The sequence below is a fragment of the Terrapene carolina genome, unplaced genomic scaffold (genome assembly GCF_002925995.2).
Source record: "Terrapene carolina triunguis isolate 2854851 unplaced genomic scaffold, T_m_triunguis-2.0 Scaffold22, whole genome shotgun sequence".
NCBI classification, from domain to species: domain Eukaryota; kingdom Metazoa; phylum Chordata; order Testudines; family Emydidae; genus Terrapene; species Terrapene triunguis.
This window is the reverse complement of record NW_020664373.1, coordinates 14,279,430-14,303,873: the sequence shown is the minus strand read 5'-3', so window position 1 is coordinate 14,303,873 and position 24,444 is coordinate 14,279,430. Positions and strand designations below refer to the sequence as shown.

General features: G+C 42.2%; 1 protein-coding gene across 2 annotated transcripts in view; it reads right to left on the bottom strand.

Moving 5' to 3' along the window:
* The window catches only part of LOC112105115 (connector enhancer of kinase suppressor of ras 2), a 358,118-nt gene that overhangs the window by 174,752 nt on the left and 158,922 nt on the right, over positions 1 to 24,444 (bottom strand). For both annotated transcript variants that reach the window (XM_024197779.3, XM_024197780.3), the window contains exons 6-8: positions 23,145 to 23,264; positions 9,110 to 9,169; positions 4,600 to 4,668 (exon numbers count right to left, since the gene is read on the bottom strand). In XM_024197779.3, coding sequence (XP_024053547.2) covers positions 4,600 to 4,668; positions 9,110 to 9,169; positions 23,145 to 23,264 — 249 coding nt within the window. The remainder of the gene's footprint in view (positions 1 to 4,599; positions 4,669 to 9,109; positions 9,170 to 23,144; positions 23,265 to 24,444) is intronic.

Below are 24,444 nucleotides of genomic sequence, written 5' to 3'. Positions count from 1 at the left end.
CTACAACACCAAAGATGACAATTGCTTCAGAACACATTGTAGAGGCAATAAAAGTCTGTGTTTTATATTCCAGAAACTAGATTTTGAATAAATGTACTATTCTAATGCAATACATATACTCTATACTGTATGTTATAGCATACAAAATAAAATTGTAAATTATTTTTACTTCATCGATTTCCTATTATATAAATTGCAAAGGAATTATACACCTCAAAAGTCACGTTTGTGGTGCCTGGTTTATTGCTCGCGGGGCGGGGGGGGGAAGAAATGTACTTTCAGAAATTGAATCATAAGAACTAAGATTCTTAGATACCAAAAGATCATCTCAAGATTTCTGTCATATTATTAACAAGTAAAAATCTGCCCTCACCACAAAGTAAAGAACATAAGAAAGGCCATACCGGGTCAGACCAAAGGTCCATCTAGCCCAGTATCCTGTCTACCAACAGTGGCCAATGCCAGGTGCCCCAGAGGGAGTGAACCTAACAGGCAATGATCAAGTGATCTCTCTCCTGCCATCCATCTCCACCCTCTGACAGAGGCTAGGGACACCATTCCTTACCCGTCCTGGCTAATAGCCATTAATGGACTTAACCACCATGAATTTATCCAGTTCTCTTTTAAACTCTGTTATAGTCCTAGCCTTCACAACCTCCTCAGGTAAGGAGTTCCACAAGTTGACTGTGCGCTGCGTGAAGAAGAACTTCCTTTTATTTGTTTTAAACCTGCTGCCTATTAATTTCATTTGATGACCCCTAGTTCTTGTATTATGGGAATAAGTAAATAACTTTTCCTTATCCACTTTCTCCACATCACTCACGATTTTATATACCTCTATCATATCCCCCCTTAGTCTCCTCTTTTTCAAGCTGAAGAGTCCTAGCCTCTTTAATCTCTCCTCATATGGGACCCGTTCCAAACCCTTAATCATTTTAGTTGCCCTTTTCTGAACCTTTTCTAGTGCCAGTATATCTTTTTTGAGATGAGGAGACCACATCTGTACGCAGTATTCGAGATGAGGGCGTACCATCGATTTATATAAGGGCAATAATATATTCTCAGTCTTATTCTCTATCCCCTTTTTAATGATTCCTAACATCCTGTTTGCTTTTTTGACCGCCTCTGCACACTGCGTGGACATTTTCAGAGAACTATCCACGATGACTCCAAGATCTTTTTCCTGACTTGTTGTAGCTAAATTAGCCCCCATCATATTGTATGTATAGTTGGGGTTATTTTTTCCAATGTGCATTACTTTACATTTATCCACATTAAATTTAATTTGCCATTTTGTTGCCCAATCACTTAGTTTTCTGAGATCTTTTTGAAGTTCTTCACAGTCTGCTTTGGACTTAACTATCTTTAGCAGTTTAATATCATCTGCAAACTTTGCCACCTCACTGTTTACCCCTTTCTCCAGATCATTTATGAATAAGTTGAATAGGATCGGTCCGAGGACTGACCCTTGGGGAACACCACTAGTTACCCCTCTCCATTCTGAGAATTTACCATTAATTCCTACCCTTTGTTCCCTGTCTTTTAACCAGTTCTCAATCCATGAAAGGACCTTCCCTTTTATCCCATGGCAGCTTAATTTACATAAGAGCCTTTGATGAGGGACCTTGTCAAAGGCTTTCTGGAAATCTAAGTACACTATGTCCACTGGATCCCCCTTGTCCACATGTTTGTTGACCCCTTCAAAGAATTCTAATAGATTAGTAAGACACGATTTCCCTTTACAGAAAGGGAGTACAGATATAGCACGAAAATCAGATGGTTGAAATTTTTTGAGCTGACTAAGCGATTTAGTGACAACTTCCATTGAAATTAATAGGAAGAACATTCATTCCAGTCTAGAGACTGAGTGCTTGTTGATGTGTTTCTTAGGACTTGTATACTTTTTGATTGATATTAATATAGTTTTGATATGAAAAGCTTTTAAAGATTGAAGGTTTTTTTTGGCTTCCTGTAGTTGGTAAAAATAAAGAAAGGACTCACAATGTATGTGTATTGTGATAGACCCAGACCAGTTGGGAACAGCAGAGTAGCAGAAGGGAGATATACTGGCCACTGGATAAGTAGTTTTCTGTTCCCTGAGTGACCAGAGCAGGGGCTGCTCCAGGCTAATAGACCACCTGACTCCAATTAACCTGCTAAGAGTCAGGTGAGGCAGTTAAGCACCTGACTCTAATTAAGGCCCCTCTGATGCTATAAAAGGGCTCACTCCAGTCAAACCAATGGGAGCCAGAGGAGAGGAAGTGTGTGCGTGGAACTGGGAGCAAGAGGTGTGCAAGAAGCTGAGAGTGAGTAGGCGTACTGCTGGAGGACTGAGAAGTACAAGCATTATCAGACATCAGGAGGAAGGTCTGGTGGTGAGGACAAAGAAGGTGTTGGGAGGAGGCCATGGGGAAGTAGCCCAGGGAGTTGTAGGTGTCGTGCAACTGTACCAGGAGGCACTCTAAACAGCTGCAGTCCACAGGGCCCTGGGCTGGAACCCGGAGTAGAGGGCGGGCCCGGGTTCCCCCCATACCTCCCAACTCCTGATCAAACACAGGAGGAATTGACTTGGACTATAGCTTCTACCAGAGGGGAAGGTCTCTGGACTGTTTCCTGACCCACAGGGTGAATCTGTGAAGTGAACAAATCCGCCAATAAGCGCAGGACCCACCAAGGTAGAGGAGGAACTTTGTCACAGTATGTATAATGGCATCTTGCTCTAGCATTTTATATAGTTGAAATTAATAATACAAATTGAAATGGTTATTCCACAGATCAAAAACAACAAAGAAAAAACCCCACCTTGCCCTGTTCTGGTTAGGTTTATTAATTTAAATTCCCCAGCACAAAAGGTAGCACCTCATCAGTTAACTTTCATACATGTACAGTATATTTTATATCAAATTTAGCTGGAGGGTATAATGAAATACTATAATGAGTTGCGCAGAGGAGCTGACGTACTGTACAATTTCATCAGTTCCCAAAGCCATAAATGGAACTCTACTAGGAATTAAGAAACATATTTTTAACAAACCATTGCCGTACTAACAACATTTTAGAAACTTTTTTGGTCAGTTAAATTGTTTGCACAAATACTTTTTCATTAAAATATATTATTTTCACTATTCTTAATGAAAGACAGATAGCCTATACATGGGAAAACAAAGTGTACCTTTTAAAATTACAATTATATTTCTTTTATGTTACAAGATACAAGAAGATGTTTATCATAAAACCTATTTTTCTAAGAGATTTTTCTGTAGATTGCAGTAGTTTAATAGTCCTAAATAAGATCAGCAGAAACTAATGTACAGCACTTCCATTTTGGTAGTGATAATTGGGAATTATTAGGTATACCTAATGGTTATTTTACTCCTAATTTTCCAATTTTGAAAAATTTAAATTATGTGTATCAACAATGGTTAGATTAAGTCAGAATAGTAACAATATATGCACCTTTTCTTTTTTTTCTGGCACACAAACATAGGCTGGGTGCATTCTATTAAATTTTAAATTAAAGAAGCTTTCCAGTTCCTAGCATGTAATGTCAATCTTTAGCCTGCAACTATAGTACCATTCAAATTACCTGAATCTCTCCTATCCAAAACTTCTATCACCCAGAACAGAGCTATGTCATTTGATAATGCCTAGTCAAAATGAAAATTCCCTAGGCTATCCAGAACCTCAGCTATCTAAGGGCAGGTCTTCACTACAGGGGGGGGTCGATTTAAGATACGCAAATTCAGCTACGCGAATAGCGTAGCTGAATTCGACGTATCGCAGCCGACTTACCCCGCTGTAAGGACGGCGGCAAAATCGACCTCCGCGGCTTCCCGTCGACGGCGCTTACTCCCACCTCCGCTGGTGGAGTAAGAGCGTCGATTCGGGGATCGATTGTCGCGTCCCGACGAGACACGATAATTCGATCCCTGAGAGGTCGATTTCTACCCGCCGATTCAGGCGGGTAGTGTAGACCTAGCCTAAGATAATTCAACATCTTCCATAATATTCATAAGAACATAAGAATGGCCATACTGGATCAGACCAATGGTCCATCTAGCTCAGTGTCCTGTCTTCCGACAGTGGGGAACCTGGCATTGGCCAGAGAGAATGAACAGAACAGGTAATCATCAAGTGATCCATCCCGTCGCCCATTCCCAGTTTCTGGCAAACAGAGACTAGGGACACCATCCCTGCCCATCCTGGCTAATAGCCATTGATGGACCTATCCTCCATGAACTTATCTAGTTCTTTTTTGAACCCCATTATAGTCTTGGCCTTCACAACATCCTCCGGCAAAGAGTTCCACAGGTTGACTGTGTGTTGTGTGAAGTAATACTTCCTTATTCAGATGATAAAGGATAAGTACGAACACCACACATTTTCCTGTCCCAGAAATTGTGTGATTCTGTTACAAACTAAGTGCACTTGGAAGGTGGGGGAGAGGGCAGGGAATAATAAAAAAAAAAAAAACCTTTCATGTAAAACCCACTAATAGTTTAGCAAAATATAAAACATTTCTACATATTTCTTCTGTATACATGCTGATATGCCAGTGCACCTCTATCTCCAATTGACACAGAACATATTTATACATACCACAGTTTGGTGGTTAACTTGAATCACTTCATCTCCAGCATGGATTTTCTTGCACCGATCTGCAGGTGACTGAATTTAAAATAAAAGAGATGATAAAGAAGACAGTTCTTACTGATCACCATCTCTCTTTCAGCAGTAAGATTGCTAAGCTATGTAAGTCAGGTTAGATTCATAATTACATTCTCCAATGAAGTAAATCAATAAAAAAAGATTTTTAATTAAGTCATTCATCGTTGTTTGAGACAATATTCTGTATAATTGTATGCAAGACAGTCAAATGTTAAAAAAGGTAGCAATGTTTATATTATCAAAGGTTAGCCAGTTTCTAAGGATGCCTTTTTAATACTAATAAGTGACCAATCATTTTAAGCCATCTAATATCTGTAAATCTTAGAGGTCCACCTTCTGCTAATGCTCAGAGTGCCAGAACTCTAATGGACAACAGCTTCATAAATATACTTTGCAACATTATGTCTTTCATGTTCTCATCTAATTAAAACAAATACTTCAAGTGAACTTCAGAAAAAATCAATATTTTTTGCATGCGGATACAATCAGTATCCAGGCCATGTAGATAAGACAGATAAACTGTAAATTTATATTTCTGAACTATTATTAGTTGCTAGAGATGTAACTAGAAGAGGGATACTGTAAAAATCCATACCTTCAAAGATGAATTAGTAGCGGTAGTTTTGCTTCTCTAAATAACAGCCTCATTTAAAAAACTTTTCTATTTCTCATATTTCTATCTTTAATATTTACGGTGTTGTCTTAGAAGAGCTCTGTGGAGCCCCAAAGTATGTCTCTTTCACCAACAGAAGTTGGTCAGATAAAAGATACTACCTCACCCACCTTGTCTCTTTAACATTTGCAATAGACTAATTACTCTTGGTGCAAAACAATTACACTAAGCTTTCTATAAAGCAAAACTTCTTCGACTTTTCCCACCCTGTCTGCAGCTGATAGCATGTAGATAGAGCCCCACCAACTTCAACTGGGCTCTGCACAGATACAGAACTTCTCCTGCTATTATAAGAAGAATCAAAGAGCCACAGTATGAAAGTGTCAGGATCTATCCCCCAGGAACTCCAGAAAGTTGCTACATTTTTGTATTGAGCAACTAGAATTAGACATTCACTTTTATCATTTTGTGGCTTTACTAAAAGAGAAATGATCTAAATGTAATATTCCCAAAGTCCAGAATTCAGTTTAATCATAACAATATAACTGAACCATTTTGTCTGTCAAAATGTTTGCCTCTTGCAGTCACATTGTCCCCTTCTGCTGTGATCATGCAGATTTCATCATAATAAGCTGAGTCAGCATTTGGACAGGAGATGTCCAAGAAAAATATGTGTGTTTCAAGAAGCGGTGTTAGGGAAGAGGGCCATTCATTGAATCACAGACTAACCCATATAGTGTTGTGCAAGTGAAGGTGCCATTTTGCATATAACATGTAAAATTGAAGTTCTGGACACGCACTGAACTCTCTCAGTACTAGAGATAATTGCATTCCTCTTATTACAGAGTTGTTGATTTTGTGATTGGCTGATTTTTCAAGTAGGAATTAATACAGAGACCTGCACTGATGAATATTTCCTTTTACAGTTTAGTTTAGTGAAAGCAGAGGGGGGACTTTATAAATAACTACTTTCTAAGAACTTCATATGGTGATTATTAGAATAAAAAAAGCAAAGATCCCACTCTTGAAGCACTAGTGTTTGGACTGATACATGTCACAACATGACACCAGTTTGAAAATATTTCCTTTTGAATCTCTTACCAGGATACTCATCAGAGAATTAAACATTTAGTTTTGCAAACAATGATCAGTTCAGGTTTGCTTTCAACTAATGAATCAAGTCTCTCATTTTTCTTATATATTTATATTATGAATTGTAAAAATGTACTCACCAGACAGTCTCTTTGCACCATATACAAACTCCCTCCCCATGCGATACACTCATGCCTGACCCATCACCGTGCCTCAATGTATCCCACATAATCATTACTCTCAAGCTAAAGTCTGAGTAAAGAGATAAGCCTTGAACCATGAGGTTAACACATTCTAGCTCTGCAGGAGCACCAGAGAAAACACAGTACAAAGCCAAGAGACCCTCCATGGAGAATCTGACTCCATTCTCTCTGAGTGCTAATCTAAAGATTTATAGAAGAAATGCCCAACTAATTTTAACTGCTAAAATGGTATATTGGGAGAGAAATGGCTTCTAATGTTGCCAAGATCCAAATCACAGAGGGCTGTATAGATGGACATCAAAGCCTTGAATCACATCTAGCAGGTGATTGCAGGGTTAAGGATAACAAATGTAATATGCACCGCATCCTTTGCAATACTAAGTATATAGGTAGCTGTATTTTGCACAGAAAACAGCTTCTCAGTGGTCTTCTAGGGTAGCTTCATGGAAAGAGTATTGCATAAATCCTAACTAGAGGTTACAATAGCTATGAAATGCTCCATATCAGAAAAAAAGATCAAAAACGTTTGGGCATATGTAGATGTAAAGAGATTTTTTGACTGCCACTGCCATTTAGAAATCCAGTAGCATCCCAGGTTGAAAACTATCAATGGAAAAATGGTAGGTAACAGCTTCCAAATAATGATAGGCACCAATCCTTCCAGAATCTGTAGATGCTTCCTCTTGTACACCAGTATGATGCCTGTCTTTCCATATTATGCATGGTCCTAACAACCACATGTTTGAAAGATGCTAACAGCTTACTCTTCATTAAAACTTTATTAGCCATTAGTAGTAGAATGTCCATATCCAACTGGTAGGCTGAAGCTTTCTTAACACCTCCAGAGCTTCAGTGCGTGAAACTGATCAAGACCAAATTAAAAAAAACATTGTGTTTGCTTCCTCCTGACAGGACTCTGCTACTATAGAATTATATCGATGCATCAGGGAGGAAAGTAGGAATGAAATCTCAAGATTCTTAGGGAATACATTATCTTCACCTTTGTGAAATAAAACAACCCAGTAATTTGTAGACTGAGTTGGTTGCATATCTTAGTTTAAGTTTAAGGGAAATTCAAATTTCAAAACTCTTCTCTCATTTTTGCTTATGTCTCCCAGAAATGTCACAACCCTCCTGCACCAACACAGAACTGTAGTTTATTCCACCTGTGATGCTGAGAGCTGTGGGTTTGATTTGTAAGAACCCTGACTGAGTCTTCAAGTTCCTTAATGGCTTATGTTGCTCCTCCTTCCAGGAAGGCTGGTGTTCACAGAGATCCTACCACAGACATATTATAGAATACAGCCCAACAACATTGTCTGCAGCAAGAGAAAGAAGAAATGGTCAAAGGTCCAAGGAAAGCTTGCATGCTGCAGGTCCTATGGAGGACCTGCCCCTTCCCCACACACACTTCTATTCTATCTGGCATGAGATATTTCCAGCGTCCCAGTGCAAAAATCTGATGTAAAAGTATTCAGTATTTCAGACGCTTCATGTTTGTCAGGAAATGATATAGTAGCAGAGTAGAACAAGTATTTCTTTGTAAATTTGTTTGAGCACCAGGTCATCAAAGTTTTCAAGAGAAATTGACTAAACTGTCCTGAAAGCTGCATAGTCTTGTGTTAGAGGCCTGCTCTATATCTATTGTTATGGATTAAAGCCCTAAAAAACCCCATCAGCTTGCCAACTCCCTAATGGGCATCCAATTCTGTACAAAGGGGGTGGAGGAGAAGGGGAAAGCAAACTATAAGGCAGCTGAAAAGTATGCAGTTGTGTTTTGCTTAGAGTTCCCTTTGCTGTCCTTCAATGAGTAAGCTCACATCTAAGTGATCCCTACTATAGAGAGACAAGGTGGGTGAGGTAATATCTTTTATTGGACCAACTTCTGTTGGAGAGCAAGACCAGCTTTTGAGCCACACAGAGCTCTGCTTTGAGATCTGTGTGTCTCCTAAGCTTGTCTCTCTCACCAACAGAAGTTGGTCCAATAAAAGATATTACCTCACCCACCTTGTCTCTCTAATATCCTGGAATCGATATGGCTACAACTACACTTCCCTACCTCAAATGTTACTCAGAAGTCTATGCAGAAGTGTACAACAACATTTTTTAATGTCAACTTCAAAGGATGCCCTTATTTCCATGCTTTTACTTCCATTACAAAATCAAATGAAGTTGGATAGATATAAAAACTATTTTTTTCTTGTGCCACAGCAAACTCCAGCATATCAGTCAGTACATATTAAAAACATTTATCTTTTACACACAGTCCAAGAAAACCCCAGCAAGTCAGCTATCTCCTAATTTGATCAAGGGAAGCATTTTAAATACCTTGCAAGAATGAAGTAAAGCCGACTGTCCTGGATTAATAAACAAAAGCAATCTCATTTTTGCCCTCCAACTTGCCATTGATCCCTCACAACCAACTAGCAGAGTTTTTCAAGCAAAATATAGTCTGTAGCGAAGGGAAGGCATTAACCAAATGTAAGGTCAAAAAAGCTTCCAGGCCTGAATGTACAGTATTAACAATACTTACATTTTCTGTTGTTCCAGTAATTACATGGAGACCATCATATGTTGATTTAATGTACATACCCTAAGAAAAAGACATCATGGGAAAGAATTTGTAAAGTATTTCATAAACCTTTACCATCCAAAAAAATTTGCATATCTCTCTAAAAGGAAAATCTATCAATTATTTGAGATATAAATTAATACATGCCACGAGGAATACGTCTCTGGACAGAAAAGTGTGGTGTGGTGTTTTTTTCTGGAGTGGGGGGGTAAAGGAGAGAAGTTAACTGAGATAGAACAATAAGACTGAATGATTCTAGCACCTATACAGAAGTTGCAATTTGAAGCTTTATCTTTGTAAATATCCATGGCTTTAGTGGTACCTCATAGCTATTCCTTATACTAGAAACACCACTGCAACATTATCTGCTTACAAGGAAACTCAACTGCTGTATTAGGATGACTGGTGCCGTCAGCGTTTTTCCTGGAAGCTACCAGAATCTAAGGTTTCATAAAAAATAAGTTCTTTAGCCATTAAGATTGCAAAGATAAACTTTCAAATGTGAACCAAGTGGAAACCGAATCTGTGATGTGTACTTGAAACAACAGCTCTAAGAATTGCTAACTACCTCATTCACCTCAACACCATGTTAACTAAACCTTAATCATGACAATTTGCTAACTATTTCAGTGCTGATCAAAGCATACCAAAAAGGAGAAGGATTACCATATATGTAGAACTGTACAATCTACTGTGAGTGACATCTCATTTTGAAGTCATAAGTACATAAAGATTAGTTTGTGGGCAGATGTTGGGACAATATCAGAACTACCTTTTATATTTTAGTAACAACCACTGAGCCACAAATGGGGGAATACACTACAAAACTAATTGCTTTATTCTTTTAAAGAGAGACCCATCTGTAGTATGATAGTATGTTGTACAAGTAAGAAAACTCACCTTATCATCTAATCATGATTTTGCCAAGTTTAATACCGTCATAAGACACTCTTATCAAACCGGACGCCTGGCAACCATAGCCAGGACCAGAGTTGGGGGAGCTGCCACATTCCAAGTCATGCTCTGCACCCTCACCCTCCATGCAAAATTCTATCATTCTCTCAGTGACATCAGCAAAGAGGCCCAGATTGTTCCCCCTAGATGCCATGTGGTGGTGGGGAACCTAAAGGGGTTTGTTCAATCACTTCTGCAACAATTCCCTTCCTTCCCTTTCACCAGACCTCTTTGCAGAAAGGAGATGGACACTGGGCAGGCAAGGTGAGCACTGCTTCCATTCTAGCCCCTCAGATCAACCCGGAAAAGATAAGAATTCAGTGACATGCTGTTCCCTCCCCTATACCTGGGGCAGCACAGCCAAGAGTGAATCCCTAGCAGAGGAATTCCATTGGAACTGTGCTGCCAGGGAGTGGTCACCAGAGACTAGACCAGTGGTCCTCAAGCTTTTTGGGGTCTCGCCCCCTCTTACCCGTGTCCACGCCTGGCCCTCCCCCCGAACCGGGGCCTGGAGTGGGGATGCGGCTCCAGGTAAGGCGTCCACGGCTGGGCCTACAGCTGGGGCTGGGAGCGAGGCTTGGGGTGGGACTAGGAGCAGAGCCCAGGACGGGGAGCGAGTCTGGGGGTGGAGCCAGGGCTGTGGCCAGGGCCAGGAGTGGAGCTGGGCTGGGTGGCACTCGCTTCCCACGCCCTGTGGGGGCTGGACTGGGCCCCACCACTCCCCCTGAACGTTCCTCTGTGTCCCCCTAGGGGGATGCGCCACACAGTTTGGTGACCTCTGGACTAGACAGTGAGGATGCATGGAGCCTCCAGATGGAGGGCCTTTGGTGCCTGCAAATCTCCTGGGATTAATGATGTGTGGGGCCAGTCTCTGCGACCTTTCTGATGAGGCAGGGGTGGGCAACCACTCCCAAAATGGAACAAAGTGAGGGGAGAATCCCCCAAGAGGACCATTGAAGATTTCCTCCCCCAAAGCCTGCCTGCTTCCACCTCCTCCCCAAGAAAGAGATTATCAGACTCCAAATTTTTAACTTCCCTATTACTCCATCATTCTGCTCTGCAAAGATATCTGCAAAGATCATTCAGCTCCACGTAGCCCGTGGCAGTAAATCATTGGCATCACCCCTACTGGACATGCCATGCTACCAAGGGCAAAGTAGAGACTGAGTTCCACACCATACTGCTCAGTATGCTCCATGAGGATCCCTGTCTCTCTCCTCCCCACCCTCTTATGCCATCACACATCTTGCTCACTCTACACACACCCACTACTGGGGACTAGAAGGGAAAATCATTGTAATCCAAAGATTTGTAGGACAATGTCATTTTCCCATTAATGTGTTACCCTGCATCATGTGATTTTCTATTTATTAGGATATCTATCTTTAAGAGCTATCACCTGTGTAAGGTAGGGAAGTGCAAGATAAGGAAGTGCTATTATTCCCATTTTACAGAAGGGGAACTAAGACACAAAAAGGCTAAGGTCATATCTACACTATAGGCACTACAGCAACACAGCCACAGCACTGTAGTTATGCCGCTGTAGCACCATGGGTTAGATGTTACCTACAGCGATGGAAGGGGTTTTTCTGTCACTATAGCTATCCACCTCCCCAAGCTGTGGTAGCTAGCATAATGGAAGCATGTTGATCTAAATTCTGAGTGTAGACCAGGGCTAAGTGACTTGACCAAGGGTCACGGAGCAAGTCTGTGGCAGAACAGGGAACTGAAATTAGATCTCAGAGTCCTGGGTTAGCATCCTAACCACTGGACCATCCAATCTCATTTGTGCAGGAGTTCAGCACAAATCAATGTTTTCACAATTGTTAAGGTAGTAAAACTCCAACTGACTTTAGTGAGAGCAGAATTAAGTCAACACTGAGAGATTTTAAAAAAATCTCACCTTTAACGTGCAAGAAAAATGACTGATTGCATTCAAATATAACAGCGAAATACACAAGTTTCCACTACTATCTCATCTCTTGAATGACCAGAAGAGCTAAACAAAAGTTTTCAGTCAGATTTGTTTGTAATGAAGTTATATTTACTATACACACACACACACACACACACACAACATATTGATGTTGAAAATAAGGTAAAAACTATTGCTGATGTTTCACTGAAACAATGCACATAACCTTAGTCGAAGAAAAATATCAGGCATATTCGAGAACAAAATAATCTTAATGTACATCTCCAACATAAATTAGATCTATGAAGTGAACTCGGTTCAGGATAGGCACATACATAAATGGCAAAGTTCTGAAAAGAAGTAAACAATGATGAGTATTATTAGATGTTCAGCCAGAAAGTAAATAGAGTCTCACACCTCAGTAAAAAACGAGGAGTCCTTGTGGCACCTTAGAGACTAACAAATTTATTTGGGCATAAGCTTTTGTGGGCTAGAACCCACTTCATCAGATGCATGAAGTGAAAAATACAGGAGCAGCTATTAATACATGAAAGGATGGGGGTTGTTTTACCAAGTGTGAGGTCAGTCTAACAAGATAAATCAATTAACAGCAGGATACCAAGGGAGGAAAAGTAACTTTTGAAGTGGTAAGAGAGTGGCCCATTACAAACAGTTAACAAGAAGGTGTGAGTAACAGTAGGGAGAAATTAGTATTGGGGAAATTAAATTTAGGTTTTGTAATGACCCAACCACTCCCAGTCTTTATTCAGGCCTAATCTAATGGTATCCAGTTTGCAAATTAATTCCAGTTCTGCAGCTTCACGTTGGAGTCTGTTTCTGAAGTTTTTTTGTTGAAGAATTGCCACTTTTAGGTCTGTTATTGAGTGACCACAGAGATTAAAGTGTTCTCCGAGTGGTTTTTGAATGTTATGATTCCTGATGTCAGACTTGTGTCCATTTATTCTTTTGCGTAGAGACATTGGTTTGGCCAATGTCCACCCTACCTCAACCTCAGCCTGGACCAGTCCACACAAGAGGTCCACTTCCTAGACACTACAGTGCTAATAAGCGATGGTCACATAAACATGACCCTATACCGGATACCTACTGACCACTATACTTACCTACATGCCTCCAGCTTTCATCCAGACCACATCACACGATCCATTGTCTACAGCCAAGCTCTAAGATACAACCGCATTTGCTCCAACAGCCTCAGACAGAGACAAACACCTACAGAATCTCTATCAAGTGTTCTTAAAACTGCAATACACACCTGGTGAAGTGAAGAAACAGATTGACAGAGCCAGAAGGGTACCGAGAAGTCACCTACTACAAGACAGGCCCAACAAAGAAAGTAACAGAACGCCACTAGCAGTTACCTACAGCCCCCAACTAAAACCTCTCCAGTGCATCATCAAGGATCTACAACCTATCCTGAAGGATGATCCCTCACTCTCACAGATCTTGGGAGACAGGCCAGTCCTCACTTACAGACAGCCCCCCAACCTGAAGCAAATACTCACCAGCAACTACACACCACACAACAAAAACACCAAACCCAGGAACCAAACCCTGCTACAAACCCCAATGCCAACTCTGTCCACATATCTATTCAAGGGACACCATCATAGGACCTAACCACATCAGCCACACCATCTGGGGCTCGTTCACCTGCACATCTACCAATGTGATATATGCCATCATGTGCCAGCAATGCCCCTCTGCCATGTATTGGCCAAAGCGGCAGTCTCTACGCAAAAGAATAAACGGATACAAATATGACATCAGGAATCATAACATTCAAAAACCACTCGGAGAACACTTCAATCTCTCTGGTCGCTCTGGGTTGTTTTTCCCCCTACAATATTGTAATAGCACCCTCACTGAACATGATGCTTTGTGTGTGCTGTTCAACAGCACTAAAGTCAGCAGGGCTAATGCTCTACTATTCAAAGGCAACTCTAAAGTTCTGGAGAATTTATAAGAATAAGTCATGTCAAACAAATTGAGTGATAATCCAGTTACTATGCCAGAAATAACGTTTGAGTGCAATCACCATAAGAACAAGGAACTCGTGTGCACTTAATTTAAGGACTAGCCCTCTTAATGGAGAGTATGTTTAATAACATCGGAGAGTACCCAGATGAGTTATTGGCAGATGGTCTGATTTAAAACCAATTAACAAATTTTATCTTGGGCCTAATATTATTCAGTTAAAGATAAAAACTTCTCCCGCTCTCTTTTTAAAAAGGAGGCACAAATAAAGTTAGATGTACTTTAGGCAGTGCTTTTTTATGTATTGAATTTTGTGAATTAGCAGTCTCTGATACTGGACTGAATTGCAACAGCAAGACGCTAAGCTCATTTTACCTCATATTTAACTCAATTTGAACTCTTCTACTGAGATGGTCATATGATGAAGCTTTCCCCCCAAACACAAAGAAAAGGTCACAGGCTTCTTTAGCAAACATTACATGTGCTCCAAAAGTGGTCTAGTCAGCACCCTTCAAAACTAAAGCAACACACTTCTCCAATTCAACTCTAGAGTTCAGTGAAGCTAACGAGGACCATTAAGAGCCTCATAAATGTTATATAGCTTCATGCATCCTCTTCTCAAAATCCCTCCTTCCTCATTATTTTAGGTTATATGACTCAGAGGAACATTAGTATACCTGGACTTTCAGCTAGCAAGGCCACCAGTAGTATACTGCTCTCACACTTCTACACTCAGCTTCATTCCATTTATTTGCCACATGAACAAACTTGGGACCTTCTGCCTATAACAGACTAATTTTAAGTTTGTTCTAGCAATCAGAGAAACAAAAAGAACACCCAGTCTGTAAAATGTTTTGAAATACTAGTCTCTATATTCCCTAATTCATAAAAAAAATATAACCCTTACGAATAACTAGGTCTTGAATGAAACTGTCTGATAACAGTATTTGAAGTGTAAAGGACAGCACTAAAATGAAAAACTGAACTCGAAAACCTCAAAATCAATAAATTAAATTTCATAATGCAGCGATCCTGCTTTGAAATTCCATATTATCATTTTAAAAAATTAAAAAGGTACAGAAGTGTGTCAGAAATCATTGCTAAGGGTTGGAAAAACATTCACAGCTGTAACAAGATTCTCTATTTTTCTTCTAAATAAACACATGCACATTTTGGTTCTTTGCAGTGCTGAACACACTATTCTCAAACTCTAAATCAGTTGAAATATTTCAGATTCCATTTCCTTAGGGTAAAGGATTACCAGCTAAACTAGTCAATTTCTTTTCTCTGGAACATAAACAGCAGAAAGAAGCGCTAAGTTACATTCTGTCCAATGATACGGAAGAATCAACTTTCAAGTCTTTTCTCAAATGGGATATCTCTACAAATGTCTGCAAAGCTGACCAACATTTAACTGATATTAAGGCTTTTTAGGAGAGATCTGTATTTTACAATTTCCTTTTCATCTTCACTTTTCTCGATGCTGCAGGCTGTATCCCTTCTTCCTGCAATACTCATGAGGTACTACATATATGCAAACAACCACAGAGCCAAAATCAGGCACCAGACTGGGGAGGGGAAAAAACCCCCACCAACAACAACATAGCAATCTACTCAAGCTCCATCCAAAAAGAATTCTCCATACATCATGACAATAGTCACAATATTTTCTTACTTGCTATGCTTATTTTGTCATGTCTTTCCACATGTTAACTACAATATACATTACTATAAAACTCATAAAATATTTAATTGTGAAAAGAGCACATGTACAGTAGTTTGATACTTCACATTTATGTATGACTGCTATTTAAATTTCAATAATATTTTTCATGTACAATTTCAGAAGTACTTAATTAAAAGTGATATTTTAGCACTTATATACCAGATGTCAAGATTAATTTTTTTTACTTTCAATTAAACTTCATCTCTTCCAACACCATGCACAGTAATCATTCATCCATCCACACACACCTTGCCCACTCCCCAGATCCCAAGAACAATTTACAACAGAAATTCAGATAAGTCTCACTCTGCTTTCTATTTTTATTTCCCTCCCTCCTCTTCCCATTCTACTTTAACTTCTTAGGCCTGGTCTACACTAGGCGTTTATGTCGAATTTAGCGCCGTTACATCGAATAAACCCTGCACCCGTCCACACCACGAAGCTATTTAGTTCGACATAGAGGTCTCTTAAATTCGACTTCTGTACTCCTCCCCAACGAGAGGAGTAGCGCTAAATTCGACATGGCCATTTCGAATTAGGCTAGGTGTGGATGGAAATCGACGGTAATAGCTCCGGGAGCTATCCCACAGTGCACCACTCTGTTGACGCTCTGGACAGCAGTCCGAGCTCGGATGCTCTGACCAGCCACACAGGAAAAGCCCTGGGAAAATTTGAATTCCCTTTCCTGTCTGGGCAGTTTGAATCTCATTTCCTGTTTGGACATCGTGGCGAGCTCAGCAGCACTGGCAACGATGCAGAGCTCTCCAGCAGAGATGGCCGTGCAATCTCAGACTAGAAAGAGGGCCCCAGCATGGACTGATCGGGAAGTCTTGGAGCTCATCGCTGTGTGGGGTGATGAGTCCGTGCTTTCCGAGCTGCGCTCCAAAAGACGGAATGCAAAGATCTACGAGAAGATCTCTAAAGCCATGGCAGAGAGAGGATACAGCCGGGATGCAACGCAGTGCCGCGTGAAAATCAAGGAGCTGAGACAAGGCTACCAGAAGACCAAAGAGGCAAACGGACGCTCCGGATCCCAGCCCCAGACATCCCGTTTCTACGAGGCACTGCATTCCATCCTAGGTGCGGCCGCCACCACTACCCCACCAGTGACCGTGGACTCTGAGGATGGGATATTGTCCACTGCCGGTTCCTCGGACATGTTAGCGAACGGGGAAGATGAGGAAGGAGATGAGGAGGACGAGGCAGTCGACAGCGCTTGCAACGCTGATTTCCTCGACAGCCAGGATCTCTTCATCACCCTTACAGAGATCCCCCACCAACCATCCCCAGCCGTTAACCCGGACACAGAATCAGGGGAAGGATCATCCAGTAAGTGTTTTAAACATCTAAACATTTATTTTTAACAGAACAGGAATGTTAACAATACCAACAATGGGTTTCTCATGATTAGTTTGCCCTAGGCGCTTAACGTTTCAGTCCCGGGCAGTGCAACTATTAAAAAAAAATCTAACAATGTCCGGTTTTGCATGATTGTTCTGCCCAAGCCGCTCTACTGTTTAGTCCCTGCCAGTGCAGCTACAGTAAAATGCGGTCTACATGTCCGGGGTTAGAGCAGAAATCCTCCTAGGACATCTCGACGAAGCTCTCCTGGAGGTAATTGGAAAGCCTTTGCATCAGGTTCCTGGGGAGAGCGGCCTTATTGGGTCCTCCGTGGTATGAAACATTTCCGCGCCAGGAGACAATCAAGTACTCCGGGATCACTGCCCTACAGAGCATGGCGGCATACGGCCCTGGTCTTTGCAGGCTTTCCCGAAGCATCCTTTCTTTATCACTGTCTGAGATCCTCATCAGGGTGATGTCGCTCATGGTGACCTGCTTTGAATTAGGTAGGGGAATGTTAGTATTGGGACTGCTTGCCCGTTCCTTTATAGAACTGTAACCGCCGGTTTACAGCCACGCGGTGGAGGCGGGAGAGGGGCGGCATACAGGGATCTTTCCCTGGGACAGCCGCGAAGGGGTGGGACAGGGGCAGAGTTGATGCTTGCCGGATTGCTGGCAGCAGGGACTGGCATTGCTTTCCATGTGAAAGGAGGCCAGTGCTACTATTAAAGTTTTAAGCAGCCACAAGTCTACGGCTTACCATGTCTGCCTGCTACACAAATTCCGGTGTCCTGCCCCGCTTCTCAGATCGGCAGTGCAAGACCCCAGGCACTGAATGCGAGGGCCGAAAATTCGACCTTGTCCTGAGTGCGCATGTGATAGGTGCTATGCATGGTCTTGTTCACAGAGAAAGACTATGTTCTTTGTTCACAACTACATTTATCTTTCTGAGGAATTCACTCCCTTTTTCCCATTCCCACAGCCACATCTGTGACTGTCTCCCAACCCAGCCTCGCATCACACTCCCAGAGGCTAGCGCAGATTAGGCGGAGGAAGAAGAGGACATGTTCTCGGAACTAATGGGCTACTCCCGAGCCCAGGCAGCACAGCAGACCCAGTGGAGGGAGAACTTGTCCCAAATGCACCGGTCACACATGGAACGGGAGGAGAGGTGGCGGCAGGAAGACCAGCAGGCGACTCAAACGCTGCTTGGACTAATGAGGGAGCAAACGGACACGCTCCGGCGCCTTGTGGATGTTCTGCAGGAACGGAGGCAGGAGGACAGAGCCCCGCTGCAGTCTATCTGTAACCGCCCTCCCCCGCCACCAAGTCCCATACCCCCCTCACCCAAAGTCCAAAGAAGGAGGGGCGGCAGAGTCCGTGAAAACTCTCACTCCACCCCTGCAGACTGCTCAAGCACCAGAAGGCTCTCATTCCCCAAAATTTGAAAAGTCCTTTCCTTCCCGCCTCACACAAGCCCCCGTCCAAGTTTCACCCCCCAGTTTCATGTGTGGTTGTTAATAAAAAATACGTTTCTGTTCATTACTGTTTCCATCATGTTCTTTAGAGGAGAGTCTGTCTGAAGGGGGGGAAGGGGGTTCGTAATTGGACAGGACAGCAGCAGGGCACACACACATTGCAGTCACTAGTTACCCTGGTCAGTCTGGGAGGTGGTTTTCATGTTCTGTGGGGGGGGGAGGGGGTTGCTCTGTGACTTTGTGGCGGGGGAGGGCAGTTACAGATCTTATGCAGCGGTCCTTATCCTGGATCACAGAGCCACGCAGCAGGGGATCTGTAACCCTCCTCCCCCTGCCACAAAGTCACATAGCCCCCACATACACGCAGTCCCAATCAGGAGGGCTGGCAGGCTCCGTTGAAACAACCAGTCCACCACTGCGGAGCCTGTCATTCCTGCAGTTTAGAAGCGTCCTTTGCATCACTACACTACACCCGCTCCCCACCACAGTCTGCGTCCCAGGTTTAAAACATTCCCGCGAAAACAGTAATAAAGAAAACGGTGTCCATTAACAAAATAAAAGTCATTTTATTTTTAAACGTGTGTTGGAAGGGGGTGAAGGGGGTATGTAACTGGAGAGGATAGTCAACATTAACTGGGTAAAGAAACGGGGGCAGGTTCAGCGTCTCTGTACACAAATTTAAAAGTCACAGGTTACCCTGCTCACTCAGGAACCTAGCTTTCAGAGCCTCCCGGATGCACAGCGCGTCCCGCTAGGCTCTTCTAATCGCCCGGCTTTCTGGCTGGGCGTAATCAGAAGCCAGGCTATTTGCCTCAACCTCCCACCCCGCCATAAAGGTCTCCCCCTTGCTCTCACAGAGATTGTGGAGCACACAGCAAGCTGCTATAACAATGGGGATATTGGTTTCGCTGAGATCACAGCAAGTCAGTAAGCTTCTCCATCTCCCCTTGAGACGGCCAAAAGCACACTCCACCACCATTCTGCACTTGCTCAGCTGGTAGTTGAAGAGTTCTTTTTCAGTGTCCAGGGCGCCAGTATAGGGCTTCATGAGCCGGGGCATTAGCGGGTAGGCTGGGTCCCCGAGGATCACTGTAGGCATCTCCACATCCCCAAGAGTTATTTTGTGGTCCGGGAAGTAAATACCTTCCTGCAGCCGTCTAAACAGACCTGAGTTCCTGAAAACACGAGCGTCATGAACCTTGCCCGGCCATCCGACGTTGATGTTGGTAAAACGTCCCCTATGGTCCACCAGTGCTTGCAGCACCATTGAAAAGTAGCCCTTTCTGTTAATGTACTGGCTGGCCTGGTGGTCCGGTCCCAGGATAGGGATGTGAGTTCCATTTATAGCCCTACCGCAGTTTGGGAATCCCATCGCGGCGAAGCCATCTATGATGGCCTGCGCGTTTCCCAGGGTCACTACCTTTGAGAGCAGTACCTCAACGATTGCGTTGGCTACTTGCATCACAACAACCCCCACAGTAGATTTGCCCACGCCAAAGTGGTTCGCGACTGACCGGTAGCTGTCTGGCGTTGCAAGCTTCCAGAGGGCTATGGCCACTCGCTTCTGGACAGTCAGGGCTGCTCGCATCCGGGTGTCATTGCGCTTCAGGGCAGGGGACAGCAACTCACAAAGTTCCAGGAAAGTCCCCTTCCGCATGCGAAAGTTTCGCAGCCACTGGGATTCATCCCAGACCTGCAGCACTATGCGGTCCCACCAGTCCGTGCTTGTTTCCCGGGCCCAGAATCGCCGTTCCACAACATCCACATGACCCATTGTCACCGTGATGTCCTCGGCGCTGGGTCCCGTGCTTTCTGACAGGCCTGTGCTACTCTCAGACTTCAGGCCCTCACCGCGGTGCCGTAGCCTCCTCGCCCGATTTATCTGCATCTGCCTCTGGGAAAGGTGGATGATAAGCTGCGAGGCGTTGACAACGGACACAACTGCAGCGATGGTCGCAGCGGGCTCCATGCTCGCAGTGCTGTGGCGTACGCGCTGTCACTGACCAGAAAAGTGCGCGAAGTGATTTCCCGCCGGCGCTTTCAGGGAGGGAGGGAGGGCGGTAGTGACGGACGGACGACAGTTACCCAAAAGCACCCTCGACAAATTTTTTTACCCAGAAGGCATTGGCGGCTCAACTCAGAATTCCAATGGGCAGCGGGGACTGCGGGAACTGTGGGATAACTGCCCACAGTGCACCGCTTCCAATGTCGACGCTTTCCCCGTTAGTGTGGACTCACAAAGTCGAATTACTGTCCTTAGTGTGGACACACACGTTCGACTTTGCAATATCGATTCCACATATTCGATTTAAGTGAAATCGAACTACTCTCGTAGTGTAGACATACCCTTAGAGACTCTCCCCTCCAGCTATTTTAGATGTTTCACTTCTCCTGGTTGGCAGACAGTATCATCTTCAAAGGTATGAGACGCTCTTTCCTATTTACTGCCCAATTGCAGACAGCCCTTCCATTTTTCTTATGTTAACAACATTAATACTGTTAATAACTTTGCCAGTACAAAACTCCAGTATGTGTCCAAACCACTGAAAGGAGGTCAGTCATAACTCTATCTTCCCAATTCCATTATGACTTGGATCCTGGAAAAAGGTCTTGTTAGGTCAAGAAGTCATCAAGTTCCTTATACAATTAAGTGGTGGCCCTCAAGGTGCAGTCCACTATCAACTACAAGACCTTTCATAACTTGTAAAACTGACAAGTTGGGAACCAGGTCAGTGCTAATGACAATAAATCAGAGCATGTTGGCTACATCTTAATAACTCCCCAAAATGCTGCATCATTCATACAAAACATTAGAAAATGGTTTAACAAGGATAACCAGTTATTAGGATTACCATTTTATACAACTCAGAAGTTTGCTAGGCACCTCATACAACATGGTCCCTGCTCCAAAGAGCTTACAGCCTAGATGATGTGACTCAAAAAACTGGCAACAAAACAGTGGCATGGGGACACGGGGAGGAAGGGGAAGAAAGACGACACAGTAACAAAATAATGCACAGCTAAAGCTTATACAAAGCACGGTTAATTCTTTCCCCCACCGTTAAAAATACACACAGTTATCACTATTTGTATTACCATAGTGCCTAAAGGTCCCATCTGAGATTACGGCCCCATTGTGCTGGGTGTACAAATGCATATTAAGAGACAGTCCTTGCTATGATGTGCTTACAATCTACACAGACAGGATAGACTCAAGGTTGTGTGGGACACAGAGGTACAAGGAGGGGAGGTGACTTGCCCATGGTCATGGGAGAGCTGGAAATAGAACCACAAAAATAATTTTGCTTTAAAAGAAAACTGCACTAGTTGACTCACTTCTTGTCAGAATTATGAGAAAAGAGGGCCATAAGGAGGGATCTGAATGAGGAAAGAGTGCTGGAAAACCAGCGCAACCATGGGACAGGCCTTGCGTCAAACACGGAGAGAGCTTCAGAAAGATGGGACAGAAAAAGTGAGAATGTCCCTTCCCAGTAGAAATGGGATAAAGAGAAGGGATGAGCAGGCAGCAGAGTAAGAGAACAGGATGACAAATTGGTAAGGTGGAGTCCATGGAGAGCTGAAAACCTGAAGGGCAATTTTAAATGGATTCTGACATGAAAAGAAAGCCAGTGAAATAAACAAAAGGATGGGGTAATATTTACCAATTAAAAATAAAATTCCTTTAATTTTAATTGCTGTTTTTCTGAAGAGAGACATACCAAATAAATCATTATTTCTAGGTACCTGGGCATAACAAAAGTTGCCAAAAGATTAAAATTAAATAAAAAATAAAAACCACTAACTCAAAAAATAACTCATGGAATGGGAGCACAGCAGTACAGATACTACACAAGTAAATGGACCATGGATGTGTGTAGGCAGCAAAAGACGGTGTAATAGCAATTTCTCAAGAAATGATTAATTGAATTCCGAACACCTTCTGGTGTCCCCAAGGTAGGTAGATGGCATTGTTATTCATGATGTCAAATGTCATTTCTCCAATTGTAATCAGTGTTGTTTCTTTTATGCAATGGTTGCTATCTGCATGCGTAATCCAAGCAGCAGTGGTCAACTCATGAGCGACACTCAAGGGATTGCTACGTTGGTCTTTTACAGCCATCTGATTAAGCATGTAGACTTCTTGCAATACAATTTAAGAATCTACTTTTCTCCTGGGAATTGCTGTAGAGTCCTTGAATAAGTTATAAAAGTGTTTTATTTCTCAGTGGGAGATGTTATGAAGCAAATTCCAGAATTTGACAGTTTTGTGCATAATCTCACCCAAACTTCATGGCCAGGGTTTAGGTATTAATTTAAATCCCCGCAGATTTCAAGATCCTAGAATAGTCTAAAATATTGATGTAAACTGGTGAGAATTACTTTCTATTTCTTTCTAGTTACATTTTGATACAACAGTTATTCATGTGAAAGACCCATAACATTAGACCAGCTGTGTGAAAAATCATACTAAATAAACATTTTTTAAAAAAGAAGTGGCCTTGTCCCTACCCACCAGTATAGCTCTTATTTACAGAATTAACTCTCATCTTGGACAACTCTTTTGATTAACTGCGTACTTCTTACCAGCCCTTCACTTGGTTTTATGTTTGTTAGCTGGATCACTTCAAGGTGAGCAGACTGCGAAACGAGAGGATCAGATGAGAGAGAGATAATGTGGTCACAGACGCCAGAGAGAGTTTTACACTAGAAGAAAAATAAAAGGAAAACTACAGTAAATATACCATGATTATTTGAACAGTTTCTTCCCAATAAAAAACATTTAAAAGAACTAGCATTCTTAACTTGTACAACTAAATTACATTCTTGAGTCTTTCTTCCCATAAAGTTATCTGATATAAGGCAAACACAGATGAAAGACTACTACAGACCACTCTCACAATGCTACTGAGTTCAATTATAGTTCATTCTTTGAAAAACAAATTCAGATTGTCTAGGAAGTTAGGATCAATCGTCCTCATTTTACAGTCATATAAAAAATTCAAAATGGGAACTTTGTGTATTTGTAGTATTTGAAGTTTTCTACTACTATTAAATTAATTGTATTGGTCCCCCAAAATATTTTAATTTTTACTATACAATGATATTTGTGCAGGTTTTTGTTTTGTTTTTTAAAGTCAAAGATCACCAGAGTTAAGCCTTGATCCCGCATCAATGGCCACTGAATTTTTGTGGAATTCTGCTGAAGTCAATGGATTCCATGCTAGTAAATTCAAGTTCAGGATCAGGGGTTTCTACCAGAAAGAGTTAAAATAAAATTGGGGAGAGGGAATATATTTGGAATGAAGCATTTAAAAGTTTCAGCAGAGAAGATACATGTAATTACCTCATATCCTTGAGTCACTACTGTGGCCTATAATGAATAAATCTCTTGGCCGGCACAATTATAGTTAGCTTATCAAACACAAAATTTGGTGGACAAAATTTAATTTCATCCTCACAGACAAAACTTAAATTAGCAATATAATACAGGACCCAATCTTTGTAGTGGGACAAAACCGGCACAACATCAGAAGAGAAAACACAAACTCAAATACTTTTGCCTCAACAGGAGAAAAAAAAATCTGAGTGTGCATTCTCTCCCCACTCCCTATCATTAAACCCACTGTACCAGTGTCTTTATGTTCAGATGCACAGTATATGCATGGAATATAGTCTTCTCACCTGTTTTTAAAGGTGGTGAGTACTGACTGACTTCAGCGGAGGTTGCAGTTGCTCAGACACATGAAAATCAAGTCATTAACAATCATGGACAACTCACGTTAATGCTGAAGGGTGTTTTGTACTACTTATAAAAATTTCCCCAAAAGTGAATTTATATAAAATTTAGCAATTCCAAAAGTATTTATTGATACAGTCCATGGCA